Genomic DNA, 22,251 nt, shown 5'->3' on the forward strand with positions numbered 1-22,251 from the left:
CAGAGAAGAGTCCATGCACTAAACCACTACACCAAACTTAGCAATATTCATTTTTACTGAAAAGACACACATACTCCTACAGTATTTTCTTAATTTACAAGTCTTTGACAAATGGCACCTCTTACTCTGAATTCTTGCATCAGACTCTGGAGTCAAGATCTGTGCTGCAGCAATCCTGAGTATTGTGTTCAGGCGTGGATATAGTTTTGATTCACTGACCTTCACCACAGAAAAGAGCTTTTCACCGATGTACCCTGTCCCAAACAGGCAGAACGTTAGAAGCAAAAGACTCGTTAGAGGTAATTTGGACCACAGAACTGGAGAAATGGGTCATCCTCCTATTCTACAGAGCGATGGCCCTTCCTTAGCGGAGGTTTCCCCCTTTTCCGATTGGTCAAAGAAACACTTCACTATCGACTAGCAGGTGCTTAGAGGAGGGAAGGGTGATGTCCCTTTAAGAAAGGCTTTCTAGAATGTTCCTTACTTCTTCAGTTGCCTATTTCAAAACTAGCGCAGCTATTTTTCCAGACTGAAGTAGATAGACCCCACGCCCTGTGAGGAAAAGCCCCCTACTTTTCATACACATGGACATCGTGATCACCAGTATGGTTGCCAGGGTGCCTGGAGTTTTGACTCTCACACATCTGCTCTAAGAAGTGGACTTTGCCCACGGTTTCTAAGGCTTATGTGGATACAATAAGCCTCAGCTTTGCAGCAGCATTCTGCTCCTTGTGTGTCCAGTCTTGGCCACTGCAGTAAAGGAAGCCATGCCACCATGAACTGTACAAGCAAACAGTTTCCAGCCTGTCTCCATGAACCAAGGGCTAACACCACCAGAATCCATCTTGCTTTCCTGATCCCATCTCCAGCATCTGCTTCAGCTTTTGCATAAGCTTATCCAAGAATACCCTGCCAGGCTGAACTCCATTCCTTCTTAGTGGGAAGCTCGCATACACACCCTGTGTCACCCTTGGCCTGCAAGCAACCCATTTGCCCCATGAATGGATTAATAGCTCAACTGTTAGTCCTGAGTGTCTGGCAATACCCTAAACAATGGATCCTGCCCAGAAGATGATGGGATAAGAGGAAGAACATCTCCTGTCTTCATCAAGCCTTTTGTCTACCCCGGAGATACCTAGGTCAATATTTGATTCCCTATTGTCACCTTCCCAGATAATCCCATTTAACCTTAAGTATCCAGCCATTCCCATTTCTCACCCCAGTCTAATACCTTGGAGCCGCCTCAGGCAATATTGTAGCTTGGAAATTTCCAAGTTCACCGGACTAAGGTGAAGTTCATTGGTCAAAGCTGACATCCAATTAAGAGCTACCAGGGAACTCGCCATTGGCTCTGCTCATGTCCAGCCTTCTTGGTCATCGCAGAGACTCCCATCTCTCCTCCCTTGGACCTCCCAGCCCCTGAAGGTCTAAGGGAGCCTATTTAACCTCTGACCCAACTCCACTCATGTGTGCTTCTATCAGCAACCCATATTCCGCTGCATAGATCCATCCCCGATTCCTGATCAGTTTCGGGTCCTCCCCCATTCCCTCAACTGTCGCCATTGGAGCCTTCCTTGAAGACTGCAAGAGGTAAATATCGCCCTGTTTGTCTACCCTTATATGTTCCCCTATCAATCTATCTGTGTTTCTTAGACCTGTGTGAATGCGTGATTGTTTTGTATTTTTATCTTGTGTGGAAGAACTATTATTCTAAATAAATTACAATTGGTATTATTAAATTAGAGTCCTTTTATTGAGCATTACCCTCTGGATGGTTGAGCCTGATATATATTGGTAAAAAGATTCCTAATGAGCCAGGTGCCCACCTAACTAATTCCCCGACCTCGTTTTGAGGGCAATTGGCTTAACAGCCCTCTCAGTCTGCTCAATGAATCCTAGAGTTGGAAGGGGCCAAAGAGGCCATCTAGTCCACCCCCCACTCAATGCAGGATCTGCCTAGAGCGGGGGGTGGGGACGTGGCTCCCAAGCCTTTCCTCCTCCCACATCCCCCCTGCTTTAAATACAGAGATTTTTGGTTCCCCCCTTCCATTAATTGTGCAGGCCAAGCGCACACTGGGTGCTCCAACCCAGACAGTGACTGTGAGTTCTTTCATTGGGGGGGGGGGGGCTGGAGGGAGGAGAGGGTCCAACAACAGCCTGCATTTTGGGGGGGGGGGGAGATTTTAAATTTGTAGACCTGGCCTCTGGTTCCCAATGCAGCCTATTGTTAGACGTGGCCTCCTGTTTCTGATGGAAGTCTATCAGTAAACCAGGCCTCTGGTTCCTTTCTTTCCATTCAACTCAAAGACAAACTTTCTCACACACAAGTGCCAACGACCTCCTTCACCTCTTCTCGCACAAGCTCTCCCAGCTTCAGCTCAAAACACCCATGCCGCTTCACAAACCAGGCCTGTTCCAAGCTACACCAGAGGCTTCTGAGCAGACACGCAGCCCACACTGCCCTTTGGCCCACTCCCCTTCCCTTCTCAAGAGTCACCAGCATCATTAGGAGCCCCCCCCCTTTTCCCCTGGAGCAAAACTGCTTCACAGCCTGCTCACTGCCTGCACTTGTGTGCGCGCTTGCTAATTCCGTGCAATGCTTCTTGGTAGGCTGATGCGCCGTTCTAGACAGCAAAGCTGCATTCTTCTTCTGCTTTAACGCCGTTTCTATTTCTGCATCTCATGCTATGGGTCAGAAGAGGAGATCAGAGAGAGACACATCATTTCCAAAACTCTCGCAAGGTAACTTAGAGTTCTTCCTTTTGTGCGGGATGTCATCTCACGTCCTGGGATGTCACTTCCAGCTCAAAAACTCAGCTCCTGGCACTTCCTGAGCTCCACCCCTTCCCATGACGTCACATGGTGCACAAAACCCCACCCCATCCTGTGATGTCACTCGGACCACTCCCACAGACCTACCTCTTCTGCATCTGACATTTAATCTCTGCGCCTCATACCCAAAAGACATCATAGACCTCATTGCTTTTGCTAAACTAAACACAGTGCTGCTTTGTATCCCATTGAACTCAATTTTGTGAAAGACTGAATCATAGAATCATAGAGTTGGAAGGGACCGCCAGGGTCATCTAGTCCAACCCCCTGCACAAGGCAGGAAACTCACAAATACCGTTCCCTAAATTCACACTGGACCGCCTCTCCCCATATGAACCCCCACAGCATCCTCTTTAGCAAAAGCAATGAGATATGATGATTTTTCAGTGGAAATGTGTTGAATTTACCGGCTATTGGAATCTAAAGATCCATTCAGTGGAGCAACACAGCTCTTTTGGAGCCAGTACAGCAGAGAGATTGTGAACATGGAGAAGTCATCGAATTAACCCTTCATAGAGAACTTTGGTTTGAGATGGACTATATATATTATATTTTATCCATTGAGGGGAGAGAGAGAGAGAGGGAGAGAGAGAGAGAGAGAGAGGGAGCGAGAGAGGGAGGGAGAGCTCATACAATACTCAGAGATTGTTGTCTCCCGCTATGTGGTGCAATATTGGATCGTGATATGAATAGTGAAATTGTATTTCATGTGGAAAATTGAATATTCAGTCCAGATGGATGGTGGGTATATTTGTACATCACAGACATAGAATTTACATATATTATGTCTAAGGAATTTATTAAAATCACAGTAATTTCATATTATAGACTTGGTGTTCTATGGCATCTTTGGGGGTGCAGGGAATGACAATCCGTGGAAGTTGCAGAAACATTCTGGGAGTGGAATTCCACTCTTGCCCTCCTTGAAGCCAGCCAGGACCAGGGACTATGAAAAGATGTTGAGCAGCAGACCTCAGAGCCCGGGGGTTCGTATGGGGAGAGGCGGTCCAGAAGATCTGCAGGCCCCTGGCTGTAAAGGGTTGATGCTTTGAGCCAGCTTGTCTCTACTGAAGGGACTTGAGATTGGGTGCCTGAGTGAGTACCCTGACCTGGAAACCAACAGCCAAAAGGGAAAATTACACTGGCAAGCCACTGCCTGGGGGGGGAGCAATGCCCAGCTATTTCATGATTTCCTAGGCTCAGAGCATTGTATATTTTTAGTTTCTGCTGTGATCCTTGTGTTTTTTCTTGATGTATTATTTTTAAAGTTGTTTTGCCAAATCTCACTACTCCACCTTTCCATTTTAGGCTGCCCCCACTCTCCCCCACACCCTTGTTACTTGAATTGCCCTAAAAATAGGAGTTTGGGGAATTTAGCGTGGTGGGCAATTAGGCCACAGCGAGATCTTCAGAACCTATATCTACAGAAGGTGTCTGCTTTGGAAATCACCCAATAACGAGATTTGGTTTAATAATAAAAGGGGCTTTACTATAAAATACAAGCAAACATACAAGGGTATAAAATCATACAATATACATACAGGCCTAAGAAAATAGGGTTGAAATAGATAGGGGTAAACACGAGGGTAGACAAACGGGGTATACAACCTGGTTCAGATGTCCTTACAAGAAGATATGGATGGGCACGGCCATGTGCCACCTCTGGGTACCTGATTGGATGCCCAGCTCAAGCCAATGAGCAGACCTGACTCTGGTCACCTGAATGGATCTCCAGATAACAATGGGACAGGGGGGGGGGGCTCCAAAGTGGCAGTTTGGGCAAGGCATGGGTGAAGGCATGGGTGGAGGGGATGAAACAAGCTATACAAACTCATCTAAAAGGGACAATAGAGGGCCAAATTGGTACCCAAGGTGACACCCGATCTACACAAAGGACTCTGGCTCTGGGTGAAGCTGGCCTTCCTCTTCTGGCTCTTCTGGCTAGCACCGTCCTTTGTCTAAAGTTCTGTTTGGCAAAGACTTGGGCGTTCTGGCAGGATCCACGCCTAAGCTAAGCGTGATTGCCTTATGTGGATGTTTGAAACAGCTGTTGAGTACGTGAGCCTCTCGCTTCTCTGTCATGGAGTCTGGCAGTGCAGGGAAAGGGTCGCTGATGACGTTAGCCCACCAACATGGCTTTCATAGTCAAGGCTGGAAACCATCTATCTGGGCAGTTCCTGACGCCACGACTTCTTCCACTGCAACGGCCGAGATGGTGCACGCCCAGAGCGGCTGCGAACCCATCTGCACTCCTTGCTAGCACTCTTCCAGAGATACAGAATGTAGTTGTAACACTGAGGCTGTTAGTATTCACAGAAATCTCTTAGAAAATAGTAGGTAAAACCCACGTCTTTGAGCAGATGCATGAGAGTTGCCTCTCCAGGCCTCCTGGCAACATAACCAGTGATCACGATGTCCATATAAATGAAAAATAGGGGGCTCTCCGTCACACCCTGGAACAGCAGAGATGCTCCTTTAAAGATCATTGTAAAACATCTGTATTTGGCCAGATGCCTTTTAAAAGATTTCTTGTAAAACTCTGTTTGCCTTTTCAGTGGCTGAGATCAAAGGGAGCTGGAAGGGAGGGGCAAATGCCACGTCTCAACCACAGCCTCTTTACAATCTATCTCTGCGGCAGCACACTGAAATCAGGGGGGCCTCACCTACAGCCTTGTGAAAGCGAGCAATGAATGATTCTCAAGGAACACGCCAGCAAGAGAGGCTTCAAGGGTGACCAACCGTACCTCGGGCCTGGCACATGGAAAGAAGGGATGCCAGCGCAGCGACGCTCCAATGAGCCATTCTGAAGCAGAGACACACTCACCACTTGCTTTCTCCAGCTCCGGACCCTGCTTACTTGCTTCCCAGAACCTGCAAAACTTGCCAATAGGCAATGCACCTCTAGAGGACAGCTGGCAGGGCCAGCAACAGATAGCCTGGAATGCATGCGCAGACCCATGTCTGAATTCAGGGAGGGAGGGAGGTGGGAGGAAACCCACATTTGACGAGGGCTGTTCACTGCTTTTCACCTTCCATCAGGAGAGCCCCCGCTGAGCCCAAGGACCACGGATGAGAGGAAGTGGCTGTGGCTGAAGGGGCACAAGAGTTTACAGAGGCCACACTGGCCCCTGGGCTTCCGTTTGGCCGGACTGGAAACAGGTGTGTGAGGATATTTTGGCTCTGGACAACAGCTGCTGCCGCATGTCCCTGCTCCGCCCCCTCTGGCCAGGACTCAGAACTACAGCCAGAAGTCATTGATTGAAAAAGAGGTGCCAGAGCTTATTAGCACAACTCATTTGCATATGCCAGGGGTGGCCAACGGTAGTTCTCCAGATGTTTTTTGCCTACAGCTCCCATCAGCCCCAGCCAGCATGGAGAGCTACCGTTGGCCACTGCTGGCATATGCTATACACCCCTGACATCAACGGAAGGTGTACTAAATTATATCAGCTCAGCATCTACCTTAAAATGCTTCTTGATTTATAATTGTCATAATAAAACCTGACTCCCATCATACTTTTTGCATTACTTTCTCCAATATGGCCACAGTGGCATGATGAAGATTTCCATCTGTCTGCTTTATGTGTTTGGGTGATTTCCCCATTTTTTGTGGGGAAAGATATTAGAAAGTTTGTCAAATTTTCAGCAAAATTCTCACAGAGGGTTTGAACAGTGGAACCCAGAAGCAACTTGGGGGGGGGGGGGAATAAGAAAGAAAGAGCACAATAAAATTTAGAGGTTCTCCAGCTCTGCTCCTGTGAGCTCCTGCCCAAAATGAGGCCTGACTACAATGATCAGCCCTGTGCTGACCCATGGGGCCAGAAAATGGAGTCTGCATGCTGAAGCAGGCTTGTAGCTGTGCTGCCTTCAGTAGCCAAGCCAGCCGCGCAGTGGACAGGTTCTCAGCCAAGGCAGCTGCCTACTTCATAGAATCATCGAGTCGGAAGGGACCTCCAGGGTCATCTAGTACTTGGCCTACTCCTATGTGACAGCCCTGGGTGTTGAAGAATGCAACTGTGATGCAAGATCCTTCCACACTGAGCATTCAAAAGGTTTCACCTGTGTGTGGATTCCTAGACACTTTTGTAGACTGGAACTCACGTTGGATCTCTTTTATACTCTGTGCATTCCAAATGGTTCTCCCCTGTGCGGATTCTTTGATGCTGTTGAAGATTCTAACTCTGAATGAATTTCTTTCCACGTTATTGAGCATTCAAATGCTTTTGAAGACTGGCTTTCAAACTAAATGTCTTCCCAGACTTCCCAAACTAAATGTCTTCCCAAACTAAATGTCTTCCCAGACTCAAACTAAATGTCTTCCCAGACCCAGACTCCCAGACTTCCCAGAAAATGTATATCCCCTGTATGTGTTCTTAAGTGCTGTTAAAGAAGGCCACTACAACTGAATCTCTGAGCATTCAAATAATTTCTCTCTTGTCTGCATTCTTCAGTGCAGTTGAAGGCTGGAACTCACATAGAATCTCTTTCCACACTCTAAGCTTTAAAAAGTTTCTCCCTTAGTGTGGGTTCTCTGATGCTTTTGAAGACTGGAACTCACACTGAATCTCATTCCACACTCGAGCATTCAAAAATCTTCTTCCCTCTGTGGGTTCTTTGATGCCTTTGAAGATTGCCACTGTTACTAAATCTCTTTCCACACTCAAAGCATTCAAAAGGTTTCTCCCCTGTGTGGGTTCGCTGATGCTGCTGAAGACTCGAACTCACACTGAACCTCTTTCCACACTCTGAGCATTCAAAAGGTTTCTCCCCTGTGTGGGTTCTTAGATGCTTTTGAAGACTGGAACTCCAGCTGAATCTCTTTCCACACTCTGAGCATTCAAAAGGTTTCTCCCCAGTGTGGGTACTCTGATGCTTTTGAAGACTGGAACTCACACTGAATCTCATTCCACACTCTGAGCATTCAAAAGTCTTTTTCCCTGTGTGGGTTCTTTGATGCCTTTGAAGATTGCCACTGCTACTAAATCTCTTTCCACACTCTAAGCATTCAAAAGGTTTTTCCCCGGTGTGTGTTCTCTGATGCTGCTGAAGAGTGCCACTGCAACTGAATCTCTTTCCACACTCTGAGCATTCAAAATGTTTCTCCCCTGTGTGGGTTCTCTGATGATACTGAAGACTAGAACTCCAACTGAATCTCTTTCCACACTCTGAGCATACAAACAGTTTCTCCCCTGTGTGGATTCTCTTATGCCGTTGAAGATCACCATTTGCACTGAATCTCTTTCCACACTCTGAGCATTCAAAAGGTTTCTCCCCTGTGTGGGTTCTCTGATGTTTTTGAAGATTGGAACTCACACTGAATCTCTTTCCACACTCTGAGCATTCAAAAGGTTTCTCCCCAGTGTGGGTTCTCTGATGCTGGTGAAGGCTGGAATAATCACTGAATCTCTTTCCACACTCTGAGCATTCAAAAGGTTTCTCCCCTGTGTGAGTTCTCTGATGCTGGTGAAGGCTGGAATAACCACTGAATCTCTTTCCACACTCTGAGCATTCAAAAGGTTTCTCCCCTGTGTGGGTTCTTAGATGCTTTTGAAGACTGGAATTCAAACTGAATCTCTTTCCACACTCTGAGCATTCAAAAGGTTTCTCCCCTGTGTGGGTTCTCTTATGCTGTTGAAGACCTCCATTTGTACTGAATCTGTTTCCACACTCTGAGCATTCAAATGGTTTCTCCCCTGTGTGGGTTCTCTTATGCTGCTGAAGACCATCATTTGCACTGAATCTCTTTCCACACTCTGAGCATTCAAATGGTTTCTCCCCTGCATGGGTTCTTAGATGCTTTTGAAGATGGTCACTCTGACTGAATCTCTTTCCACACTCTGAGCATTCAAAAGGTTTCTCCCCTGTGTGGGTTCTCTTATGCTTTTGAAGATTGGAACTCACACTGAATCTCTTTCCACACTCTGAGCATTCAAAAGGTTTCTCCCCAGTGTGAGTTCTCTGATGCTGCTGAAGAGTGGCACTCCAACTGAATCTCTTTCCACATTCTGAGCATTCAAAAGGTTTCTCTCCTTTGTGGGTTCTCTGATGATGCTGAAGACTGCGACACCCACTGAATCTCTTTCTACACGATGAGCATTCAAAAGGTTTCTCCCCTGTGTGGGTTCTTTGATGGTTTTGAAGACTGACACTCACACTGAATTTCTTTCCACACTCTGAGCATTCGAAAGGTTTCTCCCCTGTGTGAGTTCTCTGATGATACTGAAGACTGGAATTTGCACTAAATCTCTTTCCACACTCTGAGCATTCAAAAGGTTTCTCCCCTGTGTGGGTAACTTGATGCAGTTGAAGATTGCCACTGCCACTAAATTTCTTTCCACACTCTAAGCATTGAAACGGTTTCTCCCCTGTGTGGGTTCTTTGATGATACTGAAGACTGCCGCTCTGACTGAATCTCTTTCCACACTCTGAGCATTCAAATGGTTTCTCCCCTGTGTGGGTTCTTAGATGCTTTTGAAGACTGGAACTCGCACTGAATGTCTTTCCACACTTTGAGCATTGAAAAACCTTCTTCCCTGCATGGGTTCTTTGGTGCTTTTGTAGACTAGAATTCATACTGAACTTCTTTCTACACTCTGAGAATTCAGCCTGTTTCAGTACTGTGTATATTCTTTGGTGTACTAAAAGCTGTGTTCTGTATCTGAAGTACTTCCCACAATAACGGCATTTATATGCCTTCCTTTGACCGGAGAATGTCATTCCATTCTCTGAACAGATGAACAGTTTCATTCCTGAAAGAGTCTGTCGGTGACGGCTGCAGACAGGGATTTCCTGGAACCTGCTTCCTTGGTGAGGAATGGTCTTAACCCCCCTTTTCAGTGTGCGGTTTCCTTCCTGCCTCTGTAGTTCATCTCTGTTCTTGAAGTTTCCTTCAGCCTGCTCAATCTTGGCTTTTTCCAGTGAGAACCCGTGAAATTCCCCAACTGACTCCTCAACATCTCCTGCTGGAATAAAGAGGGAAGTTGAATCATAACTCGTGCAAGGAGCCAAGGCACCTACCACAAACTCCTAATTCATGACTACGCATTTTTGACTCCTGAACTGTCTGTCTGCCTTTCCTGGCCAACCTCCTATAGAGCTTTTTCTACATTCTGACCATCCCTGCCCGCCACCCCCCCCCCCCAAAGAACTCCCTAAATGTAGAAGGGAAAAGGTGGCAGAGATATTTTCCTCTGTGCTTCCCATTTGCCTTGCCATGAAGGTCCTTTGGCCTTCAGTTTGGCCCTATTTTCCTTGTGTTCCCAATAAGGTAAGTAGACCCTCCAGAAGGAGAGCCACATAAACTCAATTTAAAGGGGGATTGTATATTTTAAAAAGCTATCATGAAGGTGGAATGCCAGCAGGGGGTTGGGGGCTTTCCAGTGTTTTGCACTGAGTGTCACATGTATGACTATCTGCCCACAGGACAGAAGTCTTGGGTGTGTTCTCAATGCAAGGAGCTCCTGGTCCTCAGGGAACGAGTTCATACCCTTGAGGCCAAGGTGACTGCCCTGGAGAAGCAGAGACGGTCAGTTAGGCACTGAGAGAAGTCCCTTGGGGACGTGTTAGATGAGCCCCACTCTGAACGTGGCAGCCCCGTTGCTGCCAGGGAGCATGAGGGTCGAGAGGGAACAGGGCACCGTGCTGAGGACAAGGAAAAGGCGCCCTCAGAAGGGATCTCTTCTTTAGTTGGTGAGGGGGTATCCTTTTGCACCTATGAACCATCCCTGGGCAGGGAAGGAGGGGGGGGTCTTGGTAGTTGGTGATTCGATCCTTAGGCAAATAGACAGCTGGGTGACAAAACTGTGTACTGACCGTATGGTGACCTGCCTGCCTGGTGCGAAGGTTGCGGACATTACACGTGTTGTAGATAGGCTGATAAGACAGTGCTGGGGAGGAGCCAGTGATCGTTGTGCAAGTTGGCACCAACAATGTGAGGAAATGCAGTCGTGAGGTCCTGAAGGAAAAATTTAGGCTGCTAGGCAGGAGACTCAAGGCCAAGACCTCCAAGGTAGGCTTCTCAGAAGTGCTACCTGTTCCACGTGCAGGGCAGGAGAGACAGGCACAAATTAGAAGTCTCAATGTGTGGATGAGACAATGATGTAGGGAGGAAGGGTTTAAGTTTGTTAGGCACTGGGGTGCTTTATGGAACAAGCGGGAGCTCTACAAAAGAACTGTACAAAAGAGTACACGGTTTTGCCACCCAGCTGTCTACTTGCCTAAAATTTCTAATGCTAGTTAATTATAGGCCAGCTGGAAGAGGGCTGTTTTACAGGCCCTGCGGAACTGGCCAAGGTCCCGCAGGGCCCTCACCTCTTCCAGCAGCTGGTTCCAGCAGCAAGGAGCCATTACAGAAAAGGCCCTGTCCCTGGTGGATTTCAGACGGGCCTCCTTTGGCCCGGGGATAGCAAGCAGATTTTGAGAGCTCGATCTCAGTACTCTCTGGGGAACATGTGGGGAGAGACGGTCCCTAAGGTAGGCAGGTCCTAGGCCATATAGGGCTTTAAAGGTAATAACCAGCGTCTTGTATTGGACTCGGTATATTATCGGCAGCCAGTGCAGACTCCGGAGCCCCGGCTGAATGTGCTCCCTTCTTGGGAGTCCTAATAACAGCCAGGCAGCGGCATTCTGCACTAACTGCAGCTTCTGGGTTCGGCACAAGGGCAGCCCCATGTAGAGGGCATTGCAGTAGTCCAACCTCGAATCATGAATCACCATTGCTAGATCATCATGTTCCAGGAAAGGAGCCAACTGCCTCGCCCGCCTAAGATGAAAGAATGCGGACTTAGCAGTGGCTGCTATTTGAGCCTCCATCGTTAAGGAAGGCTCCAATAGTACCCCCAAACTCTTGACCTTGTGCGCCGCTGTCAGTAGTGCACCGTCAAAAACTGGCAGGGGGATTTCCCCTCCCGGGCCACGACGGCCCAAGCAAAGGACCTCTGTCTTCGTCGGCTTTAGCCTCAGCCCACTTAGCCTGAGCCACTTAGCCACGGCCTGTAACGCCCGGTCCAAACTTTCTGGGGCGCAGGCAGGCCGGCCATCCATAAGCAGATAGAGCTGGGTGTCATCAGTGTACTGATGACAACCCAACCCATACCTTCGGTCAATCTGGGCAAGGGGGCGCATATAGATGTTAAATAACATCGGGGAGAGCACTGCCCCCTGAGGCACTCCACAATCAAGCATGTGTCTCCAGGACAGTTCATCCCCAATTGCCACCCTTTGTCCCCAACCCTTAAGGAAAGAGGAAAGCCATTGTAAGGCCAACCCCTGGATCCCCACGTCGGCGAGGCGGCAGGTCAGTAACCGATGGTCGACTGTATCGAACGCTGCCAATAGGTCCAACAGCAGCAGCACCACCGAGCCGCCCCGGTCCAGATGCCGTTGAAGGTCATCTACCAGGGCAACCAGCACCGCCTCTGTCCCGTGGCCCGGGCGAAAGCCGGACTGATGGGGATCAAGGATGGAAGCATTCTAAAATCAAAAAGGTGGTAAAGCAGTTTTTAAACTAAATCTTGGGGAAAGCCAACAGGAGATGAAATGTCTCTGGTTCAGGAGGACTCATTTCAAAGAGATTAAGGGTTAGCTATTACTTTTCTACCAGGTAATGGATCAGAGTTGTCCACTGAGATGGTGACAAACAGTACAGACTGTCTGCCAAAGTCTCGAGGTGGCAGGAGGAAGGCTGCGGGCCTAACTTGCCTGGGAAATTATAGATGTTCGTATACAAATTCTAGAAGTGTTCGAAGTAAAATTGGGGAGTTGGAATGTTTAGTGTTGTGGGAAAACACAGATATTGTGGGAATTCCAGAAACTTGGTGGAATGAAGAGAATCAGTGGGACACAGTGATTCCTGGATATAAGTTATATCGGAAGGATAGGGAGGGAAGGGTTGGAGGTGGGGTGGCTCTGTATGTCAGAGAGGGTATACAGTCCAGTAAGACTGAGGTCGAGAATTAGATTCCCTTCTAGAAATGCTTTGGGTCGAAATAGAGGGCCCTAAAGGAAATTTAATTATGGGAGTTTGTTATCGCCCACCAAATCAAAAGATAGAGGATGATTATAATACGATGGAAGGATTAAAGATAGTGGCTAAACGTAAAATCTGTGTCATAATAGGCGATTTTAACTACCTGCAGATTGATTGGGTCAATATGTGTTCTTGTCGAGAGAAAGAGATTGAGTTTCTAGACACTCTCAAAGACTGCTATGGAGCAGATGGTCACAGAATCTACTAGGGATGGGGTGATCCTGGATTTGGTCCTAAGTAATGCCCAAGACCTGGTGAGAGATGTAAAAGTGATTGCACCGTTTGGGAGCAGTGACCATAATGTTATTGATTTCACCATTTGTATAAATAGGGAGTTGCCCCAAAAGACCAGCACAACCACTTTTAACTTTAAAAGGGGTAAATTCTCTGACATGAGGAGGCATGTGAAGAGGAAATTGAAAGGAAAGGTAAATGCAGTCAAAACCCTTGGGGAAGCTTGGAGGCTATTTAAAACTACAGTCTTAGAAGTTCAGATAAAATATATACCACAAGTTAGGAAAGACACAAAGCGGTATAAGAAAAGGCCTGCATGATTACCAAAGTTACGGAAGCTGTAAAAGGTAAAAAGGATTCCTTTAAGCGGTGGAAAGCTAGTCCAAATAAGATTAATAAAAGGGAACACAGGCTGTGGCAAATCAAATGCAAGACTGTGATCAGGCAGGCAAAAAGGGACCATGAGGAGCATATTGCAAAAACATAAAGAGCAACAATAAAAATTTCTTCAAATATATTAGAAGCAGGAAACCAGCCAGGGAGGCTGTGTGGCCCTTGGATGACCAAGGGGTAAAAGGATTACTGGAGGATAGGAAAATGGCTGAGAAGCTGAATGCATTTTTTGCCCCCGTCTTCACTGTGTAAGATGAGAAGTGTTTGCCCGCTCCAGAACCGCTAATTTGGGAAGGGGTGTTGAAAGACCTGAGTCAGATTGCGGTGACAAGAGAGGAGGTCCTACAACTGATAGATGAATTAAAAACTAATTGTCAAGTCTGCAGATTCAATGATGAGTCAATGTAGGTACAAAGAAACTATTTTATTGATACTGAATACTTGTGGCCTAAGCCAAGGCTTGAAAAGACTAAATGACATACAGTAGATACATTGCATATAAGATATACTTCAAAGGGATTCCTACGGGTAGGGGAATTGTGCAGAGAACATTCACACGTAGATGTTACCAATACATTCTCATGTTGATTAGGGGCCAGCTGGCCTTGATGTTTTCAGGCTCCTTTCTCTCCCCCAAGCCTGAGCTGAGAAGGTTCAGATAAGACTTTTCACACATCACCATTTCAAAGCAGGGGTATTCTCTAAGAGGGAGGGGGGAACAGGAAAGGGTTTGCTAGCAGCATTTGGTTACACTTTGGTTCTACCCAGCATGCTCTTTGTTTGAGCCAGAGTTAAAGCCAGACTTGACACTAATAAGTCATCAGGCCCGGATGTCATACATCCAAGAGTTCTGAAAGAACTCAAATTTAAATTTGTGAACAGGGTTAGATAAAAATATGGAGCAGAGGTCCATCAGTGGCTATTAACCACAGTGTGTATATATATATGTGTGTGTGTGTGTGTGTGTATATATATATATATATATATATACACCATGTGGCTACAAGCATAGCTAGCTTCAAAAGGGGTTTGGATAAAAATATGGAGCAGAGGTCCATCAGTGGCTATTAGCCACAGCATATTATTGAAACAGTCTGTATTTTTTGTGCTTGGGCGGGGGGCAAAGTGGAAGGGCTTCTAGCCCCACTTGTGAACCTCCTTTTTTTTGGCCCTGGTGTGGCACAGAGTGTTGGACTGGATGGGCCATTGGTCTGATGCAACATGGCTTCTCTTATGTTCTTACGTTCTTTGTCTGTCTCCACCTCAGGTCACTACACCCCCCCTGCCTCTCCTGCTGGCCACAACATTGACCACAGTGGCCCCTGGACCAGCCCGGTGTGTCGGCTGATCTCAGAGCCCACTCAGCTCCTGGAGTCCTCCAGAGGGGGGGAGTACAGGACCAAGCTTCACAAGGACCTATTGCTTTTCCATATTTTGATTCACACATCATCACAATGGCAGCAGTTTGCACCTTTGAAAGATCCTTACCCAGAGAGGCCACATTCCCATAGTTCTCCAGCATGACTTCCCTGTAGAGATCTCTTTGGTCTGGATCCAGCAGGGCCCACTCAGCCTCGGTGAAAAACACAGCCACCTCCTCGAAGGAAAAAGGACCCTGAAAGAAAAAGCAGGTTTCCTCATCAGAGACTGTTCCAGTCAAGACTGTACTCTGGACAGGGGCATTCTGGGGTGGTGCAGGATGGAGAGCTTGCCAGGGGGGTAAAGGGAGCGGCCTTCAGAGCCCCTCTCGCTCAGACACATGAGCAGCAACTGCAGGAGCAAAAGCCCCCCTGAGGAAGAGGGGGGAACTCAGGCGGTCCCCTGCTCATCTCTCCTACCTGGACTGCAGGGGCAGCAGCCGTTTCCACTCCTCCACAAAGATGACAGCTCAGCACCGTCTCTTCACTGCCTGTGAGGGAGAGAATGTTGGAATAAAGGGTGTTAGCAGAGACTTCATATTTTCCTTGCTTGTTCGAATCCTGCTTCATGCACCCCTGTGCCCAAGGCTGTGAAATCCCGCACTGGGTATACTTTAAAAAATGTGTAACAATTTTGAGTAAACTTGAGGGAGAGGTGAGGAGAATCCTCAGGGAGGGGTGGGGTATAATCACTGCCAACACATTTGCAGTTTCGTGTAGTGGTTAAGTGTGCAGACCCTTATCTGGGAGAACCGGGTTTGATTCCCTACTCCTCCACTTGCAGCTGCTGGAATGGCCTTGGGTCAGCTGTAGCTCTCTTATCTGGGAGAACCGGGTTTGATTCCCCAGTCCTCCACTTGCAGCTGCTGGAATGGCCTTGGGTCAGCCAGAGCTCTCTTATCTTGGAGAACCGGGTTTGATTCCCTCCTCCTCCACTTGCAGCTGCTGGAATGGCCTTGGGTCAGCCAGAGCTCTCTTATCTTGGAGAACCGGGTTTGATTCCCCACTCCTCCTCTTGCAGCTGCTGGAATGGTCTTGGGTCAGCTGTAGCTCTCTTATCTGGGAGAACCGGGTTTGATTCCCCACTTCTCCAATTGCAGCTGCTGGAATGGTCTTGGGTCAGCCATAGCTCTCTTATCTGGGAGAACCAGGTTTGATTCCCCAGTCCTCCACTTGCACCTGCTAGCATGGCCTTGGGTCAGCCAGGCAGAGGTTGTCCTTGAAAGGGCAGCTTGTCAGAGCCCTCTCAGTCCCACCCACCTCACAGGGTGTCTGATGTAGCGGAGGAAGTTAAAGGAGATTATGAGCCACTCTGAGACTCAAACTGAAGGGCAGGTGTAATGCTGTAGACCAAATTAAAATGGTTCCTCTTAGTTTTAATTTGGGCAGGCTTGAGACCTGCTTGTAAATTTTTAAACATTTTTTATTTGCAAGGCCCATCGAAACATAAGGGTCAGGCCTATTAGTGCGGGCCTTGAGCTCAGTGCACCTGTGGATTGTTGCCCTGGAAACAAAGGGGAGTCACCTGTTGCTGCCTCCCTTATCAGTATCTCATTAGTGCTATTCTGCTGAGTTTGGGTTTTGATTGGTTTATTTGAATTAACCCACGAGGGTTTCCCAGGGATAAAGGATTTCCTTTCTTTATTCTCTTTGCCCTCATTTTGGGACAACTTGACTAAACTCTGAGACCCATTCTACGCTGGGGTCTTCACTTATGGATTATTGATGGACTTTGACTACCTTGGAACCAACTAGTATGTATAGATAAGTATATTTTATGACGTTCTTATTTTGGTTCACAGCTCCTAATGTAATTCTTATGCTTATGTTTAAATAAATTCTTTTTTATTTTAAAAAGAAGATTTTTGTTTCCTTGTTTGGAGGGTGGTAACAACTGTATGCCAAAAGCTTACTTAACCGCCTCGGAATTTGCCTTAACTACCAGCAAGAAAAGTATTTTGTCCTGGGGAACTCCTGGCCACATAGCTGTGGTTTGGCTTTCCCTGATTTAGGATTAAAAAAACCCTGAGGTTTGACTGGGGGCATCAGTGTGTGAAAGTACTCAGTCTGGTGGCAGCTCTACTCCAGGACCCTGTTTTGGGCCTGGTTTTTTGTTATTGTTTTGGCCACCATCCTAACAGCCCGCCTAAATCTCGGTCACAAGACGACGGACCGTTACAGCAGGGTATAAATCCAATATCATCATCTTCTTCTTCTTCTTCTTCTTCTCCTCCTCTTTCAAAACCTGAGACTTATCCTGTGAACTTCAGAGCTCAAAACTGTGGCAGCATCTTGGCTCAATCAGACCAAAGGCCCAGGAACGCCATTCTCTGGGTGCCTGGGCCCCCCAATGTGCCTTTATTTATTTATTTATTTATTTATTTATTTATTTATTTATTTATTTATATTGGAATTTATACCCCGCCCTTCACACCGGAGTGTCTCAGGGCGGCTTACAACATAATAATTCAAATACTACAATTTAAAACACTTACAAGTAGAATTAAAACCATAAATTAATAAAAACAAGATAGATAAAACCGGCGGTCTACAGATGCATTTCGTTCCATCCAAAAGATTTCCTTGTCAGTCAGTATTATAGGCCTGCCGGAAGAGGGCTGTCTTACAGGCCCTGCGGAACTGCCCTAGGTCCCGCAGGGCCCGCACCTCCTCCGGCAGCTGGTTCCACCAATAAGGTGCCGTTATTGAGAAGGCCCGATCCCTGGTGGATTTTAGACGGGCCTCCTTTGGCCCGGGGACTACCAACAGGTTTTGAGAACCCGAGCGTAGTACTCTCTGGGGAACGTGTGGGGAAAGACGGTCCCTAAGGTAGACAGGTCCAAGGCCATATAGGGCTTTAAAGGTAATGACCAACACCTTGTACCGGACTCGGAATATTACTGGCAGCCAGTGCAGATCCCGGAGCCCCGGCCGAATGTGCTCCCATCTTGGGAGCCCTAATAACAGCCGGGCAGCAGCGTTCTGCACCAACTGCAGTTTCCGGGTCCGGCACAAGGGTAGCCCCATGTAGAGGGCATTACAGTAGTCTAACCTCGAGGTGACCGTAGCATGAATCACTGTTGCCAGGTCGTCACGTTCCAGGAAGGAGGCCAACTGCTTCGCCCGCCTAAGGTGAAAAAACGCGGACTTGGCAGTGGCTGCTATCTGGGCCTCCATTGTCAGTGAAGGCTCCAACAGCACCCCCAGGCTCTTGACCCTGCCCGACGCTGTTAGCGGCGCGCCGTCAAAAACTGGCAGGGGGATTTCCCTTCCCGGGCCGCAGCGACCCAGGCACAGGACCTCTGTCTTCGCCGGATTCAGCTTCAGCCCGCTCAGCCTAAACCACCTAGCCACTGCCTGTAACGCTCGGTCCAGATTTTCTGGGGCGCAGGCGGGCCGGCCGTCCATAAGCAGATAGAGCTGGGTGTCATCAGCATATTGATGACACCCGAGCCCGTACCTTCGGGCAATCTGGGCAAGGGGGCGCATGTAGATGTTAAATAACATCGGGGAGAGCACCGCCCCTTGAGGCACCCCGCAATCAAGCGTGTGTCTCCGGGACAGTTCCTCCCCAATCGCCACCCTTTGTCCCCGACCGTCAAGGAAAGAGGAAAACCATTGCAAGGCCAACCCCTGAATCCCTGCGTCGGCAAGGCGGCACGCCAGAAGCCGGTGGTCGACCATATCGAACGCTGCCGATAGGTCCAACAACATCAGCACCGCCGAGCCGCCTTGATCCAGATGCCGCTGAAGGTCATCCACCAGGGCGACCAGCACCGTCTCCGTCCCGTGGCCCGGGCGAAAACCAGACTGGTAGGGGTCAAGGATAGAAGCGTCCTCCAGGAAACTTTTGTGTTTAGGGGTGGGGGGGGTGGAGGGGGGGGGGAGAAATGAGGTCAAAGATACAATCACATCCATTCAAAAACCCAAACATTATATTAGCATTAGGGTTTGTAGAACCTTCCGGGCTCAAGTGCCGTGTTCTACTGGAGAAAGTTTTTTTTCCAGACGTTTTGTTCTCAGCTGCGGAGAACATCCTCAGTGGCGTTGCAGCCAGAGCAGGCGCTCTGACCTTCTTGGCTGCTGTGCATTGAGTGAGGCCAGGGCTGCTGGAGAGCTGCTATTTCTTGGCTGGAGAGGGTGTGGTGAGAGGGCAATTGGTTTGTGGATGTGCCCATTGTTTGTGGATGTGCCCATTGTTTTTCTTCCATCTGGAAGAAAAACTTTCTCCAGTAGAACACGGCACTTGAGCCCAAAAGATTCTACAAACCCTAATGATGATGCCAGCCGTGAAAATCTGAAATCTTTGATTATATTAGCACATCTGAAATCCAGAGGGTAATATTTAGGGGTTTCTTGATCCTCCGATGTCATGTCTGAATGTTCAACGAGATGACACGTCACATCTACTCCTTGCCGTTCCTCCAAAGCTCCCAGTGGTGAGAGACCAACTTTTCTTTTTTGAGCTGCCTTAAATCCTTCTAATGGATGGTATGTGATATAGGAATACTTCAGTTAACATGAGGAATTATAAACATTAATTTAGCTTGCCATTTAGAAGAAAAGAATACATAAAATGATAATGGGTTAAATATATCTAATGAGATAAACAGCCAACATCCCTTATTTGAGTATGTCGATATAAAACATTATTCCGATATACTATTATTAAAGAGAAATACATTCCCCCATTCACTGTTGCACTAAAAGTCTTTACTACCCACCGATTGTTTGAGCATTATAAATAAACCGTTGTTGTTGTTAGGCTGCCTGAGTCCTCGCGTCTCCTTGGTCATGGCTAAAAGGTTTTGCTAAGAAGGAAGATTCAGGGGTTGGGGGGGGTACTCTGGACCCCCAGAAAGACCCTGACCAGAGCGGTGGCAGCCTGTAGAAGGCCCTTCCTGGTCCCCTGCTGAGTCACAACTTCTATCCGACAACTTCACAATGGGCCCAGATCTGGCACAAGGCACCCTTACCGTGTGAGAGGGCCTCTTGGGCACGCTCCTGGGCCTGCGCCTTCTGCTCTTCCTCCAAGGGAGACCCTTCCTCCTCAGAGACCTCCACTTCCATCTTCACAAATGGTCCCCACATCTGGAACACCAGGAAGAGAGACAGGGAAGAGCAGGAAGGCTAAAGACCAAGGAGATGAATCACCCCTGGATTGATCAACAGAGCTGCTTCAACCACAATGGGAAGAATTAGGGTTCTGGTTTTCTATCAATCCTGGGGAAGTGTCTGGAGGGATGCATATAAGGTAAAGATCACAGCTTGAAGGGACAGCATGAAGCTCCCTCACCTGTTCTGCCTGCCTCTTCTCCTCTGCCTGGCTCAGGAGGAAACCTTCGGCCAGGGCCACCGCCTGGGAACTGGTCTCCGGCCCACATCCTCTGACCCAGCCCTGCATTTCCTGGGGCAGGAGAGTCAGGAACTGCTCCAGGATCACCAGGTCCACGATCTGCTTCTTGGTGTGCCTCTCTGGCTCCAGCCACTGGCTGCAAAGTCCATGGAGCTGGCTGCAAACCTCTCGGGGCCCTTCGGCCTCATGGTAGCGGAACTGCTGGAAACGCTGGCGATATTCCTCTGAGATTGCTGTGACCTGATAACAGACCTCTGGCTCAGGGCTTTCCCAGAATCCAACATCACTCCCAGCTAGGGTAGGTTTCGGGCCTTTGCTTTCTCTCTTGCCCGTTCCGGGTACTTCTGGGTCCTGCTCTTCCATCTCCTTTCCCTTCTCTTGGGTTACTTCCAGCTGTGGAAAAATGCTTTTATTCACTTGGCTATGAAGAGGGAGAGGGGAATATATCAAAAAGGCAGAAAGGAACCTAAAGAAGATGGAGCTACATCACCGACCCTGGTCAAGACACACCCAGGACTGCCCTCCTCGATCAGAAGGAAAGTCCTTCTCATGGTTTGCAAATAAGGATTCATGTCATTAACTATGGTAGACATCTCCTAGGAGGGCCCAAAGTCTCTGGGTCCTGATGGCAGACACCCAAGAGTTTCTAAAGGATGTGAGATACTTGATCTACGAACCTGTGAATGTAACCTATTTTAAAAGGGATTCAGAGGGGAACCAGGAAATTACAGGCTGGTCATCCAAACACCTGTCCCGGGCATATTAGCAGAATCTGTAATCAAAGACAGAATTAATTGTCAGACACACGGAAGGACAAAGCCTGCTGAGGGAAAACCAGCACGGCTTCTGCGCAGGGAAGTCCTGCCACAACAGAGAGTGGGCAAAAAGGAATTTTTCTTCCTCAACCAAACAGAAATTGAAGGCATCCAATACAGCTGATGGGTTCAGGACACAGACAGCGATTAAAGTGTGGAATTTGAGGGTGTAGTCATGGCCACCACAGGAATAAAGAGCTTTCAAAGAGACCAGATAAATTCATGGAGGGCAAATCTATCAATGGCTGCTAGCTATGGTGACTGAGGGGAACCTTCACATTTAGAGGCAGTCAACCTCTGGATCCCAGAGCAAGGAGGCAACATCAGGGGAAGGCCTCGGCCTCTCTGCCCTGTTGTTGGCCCTCCAGAGGAACTGGCTGGCCCCTGAGTGAGACAGGAGGCTGGACTAGAGGGACCCTCAGTGGTCTGACCCAGCAGGGCTCTTCTGAGGTTCTTCTCAGGGGAAGGCCTCGGCCTCTCTGCCCTGTTGTTGGCCCTCCAGAGGAACTGGCTGGCCACTGTGTGAGACAGGAGGCTGGATTAGAGGAACCCTCACTGGTCTGACCCAGCAGGGCTCTTCTGAGATTCATCTCAGAGGTAGGTCTCAGCCTATCTGCCCTGTTGTTGGCCCTCCAGAGGAACTGGCTGGCCACTGTGTGAGACAGGATGCTGGATTAGAGGAACCCTCACTGGTCTGACCCAGCAGGGCTCTTCTGAGGTTCTTCTCAGAGGAAGGCCTCTGCCTCCATGCCCTGTTGTTGGCCGTCTAATGGAACTGGTCGGCCACTGGGTGAGAGACAGGAGGCTGGACAAGATGGACCCTCACTGGCCTGACCCAGCATGGCTCTCCGGATGTTCTTCTCACGGATCCCCAATGCAGCCAATTGGGAGACTTTGCCTTCGGTTTCCCATTGAACTCAACTGGTACACCTGGCCTCTGGGTCCCCAATGCAGCCAATAGGTAGACCTGGCCTTCTGTTTCCCGTTGACCAACAATAAAAATTTCTTCAAATATATTAGAAGCAGGAAACCAGCCAGGGAGGCAGTGGGGCCCTTGGATAACCAAGGGGTCAAAGGATTACTGAAGGAGGATAGAGAAAAGACTGAGAAGCTGAATGCATTTTCCCCCTTCGTCTTCACTGTGGAAGATGAGAAGTGTTTGCCTGCTCCAGAACC

At 48.3% G+C, this 22,251-nt stretch overlaps 2 protein-coding genes across 2 annotated transcripts in view; one reads left to right on the forward strand and one right to left on the reverse strand.

Annotated features, from left to right (window-relative positions):
• Positions 1–22,251, forward strand: part of LOC132571389 (zinc finger protein 850-like) — a gene marked incomplete at its 3' end in the record, with an annotated part of 552,489 nt that overhangs the window by 321,514 nt on the left and 208,724 nt on the right. The window lies entirely within an intron of this gene.
• LOC132570879 (oocyte zinc finger protein XlCOF6-like) lies at positions 7,399–15,086 on the reverse strand (the record flags this gene model as incomplete). Its single annotated transcript, XM_060237518.1, has 2 exons — positions 7,399–9,498; positions 14,940–15,086. Coding segments are annotated over 2 exons (2,247 nt in total), but the record flags the coding sequence as incomplete, so codon positions are not given.

This window comes from Heteronotia binoei, chromosome 5, assembly GCF_032191835.1.
Source record: "Heteronotia binoei isolate CCM8104 ecotype False Entrance Well chromosome 5, APGP_CSIRO_Hbin_v1, whole genome shotgun sequence".
Lineage (NCBI taxonomy): Eukaryota > Metazoa > Chordata > Lepidosauria > Squamata > Gekkonidae > Heteronotia > Heteronotia binoei.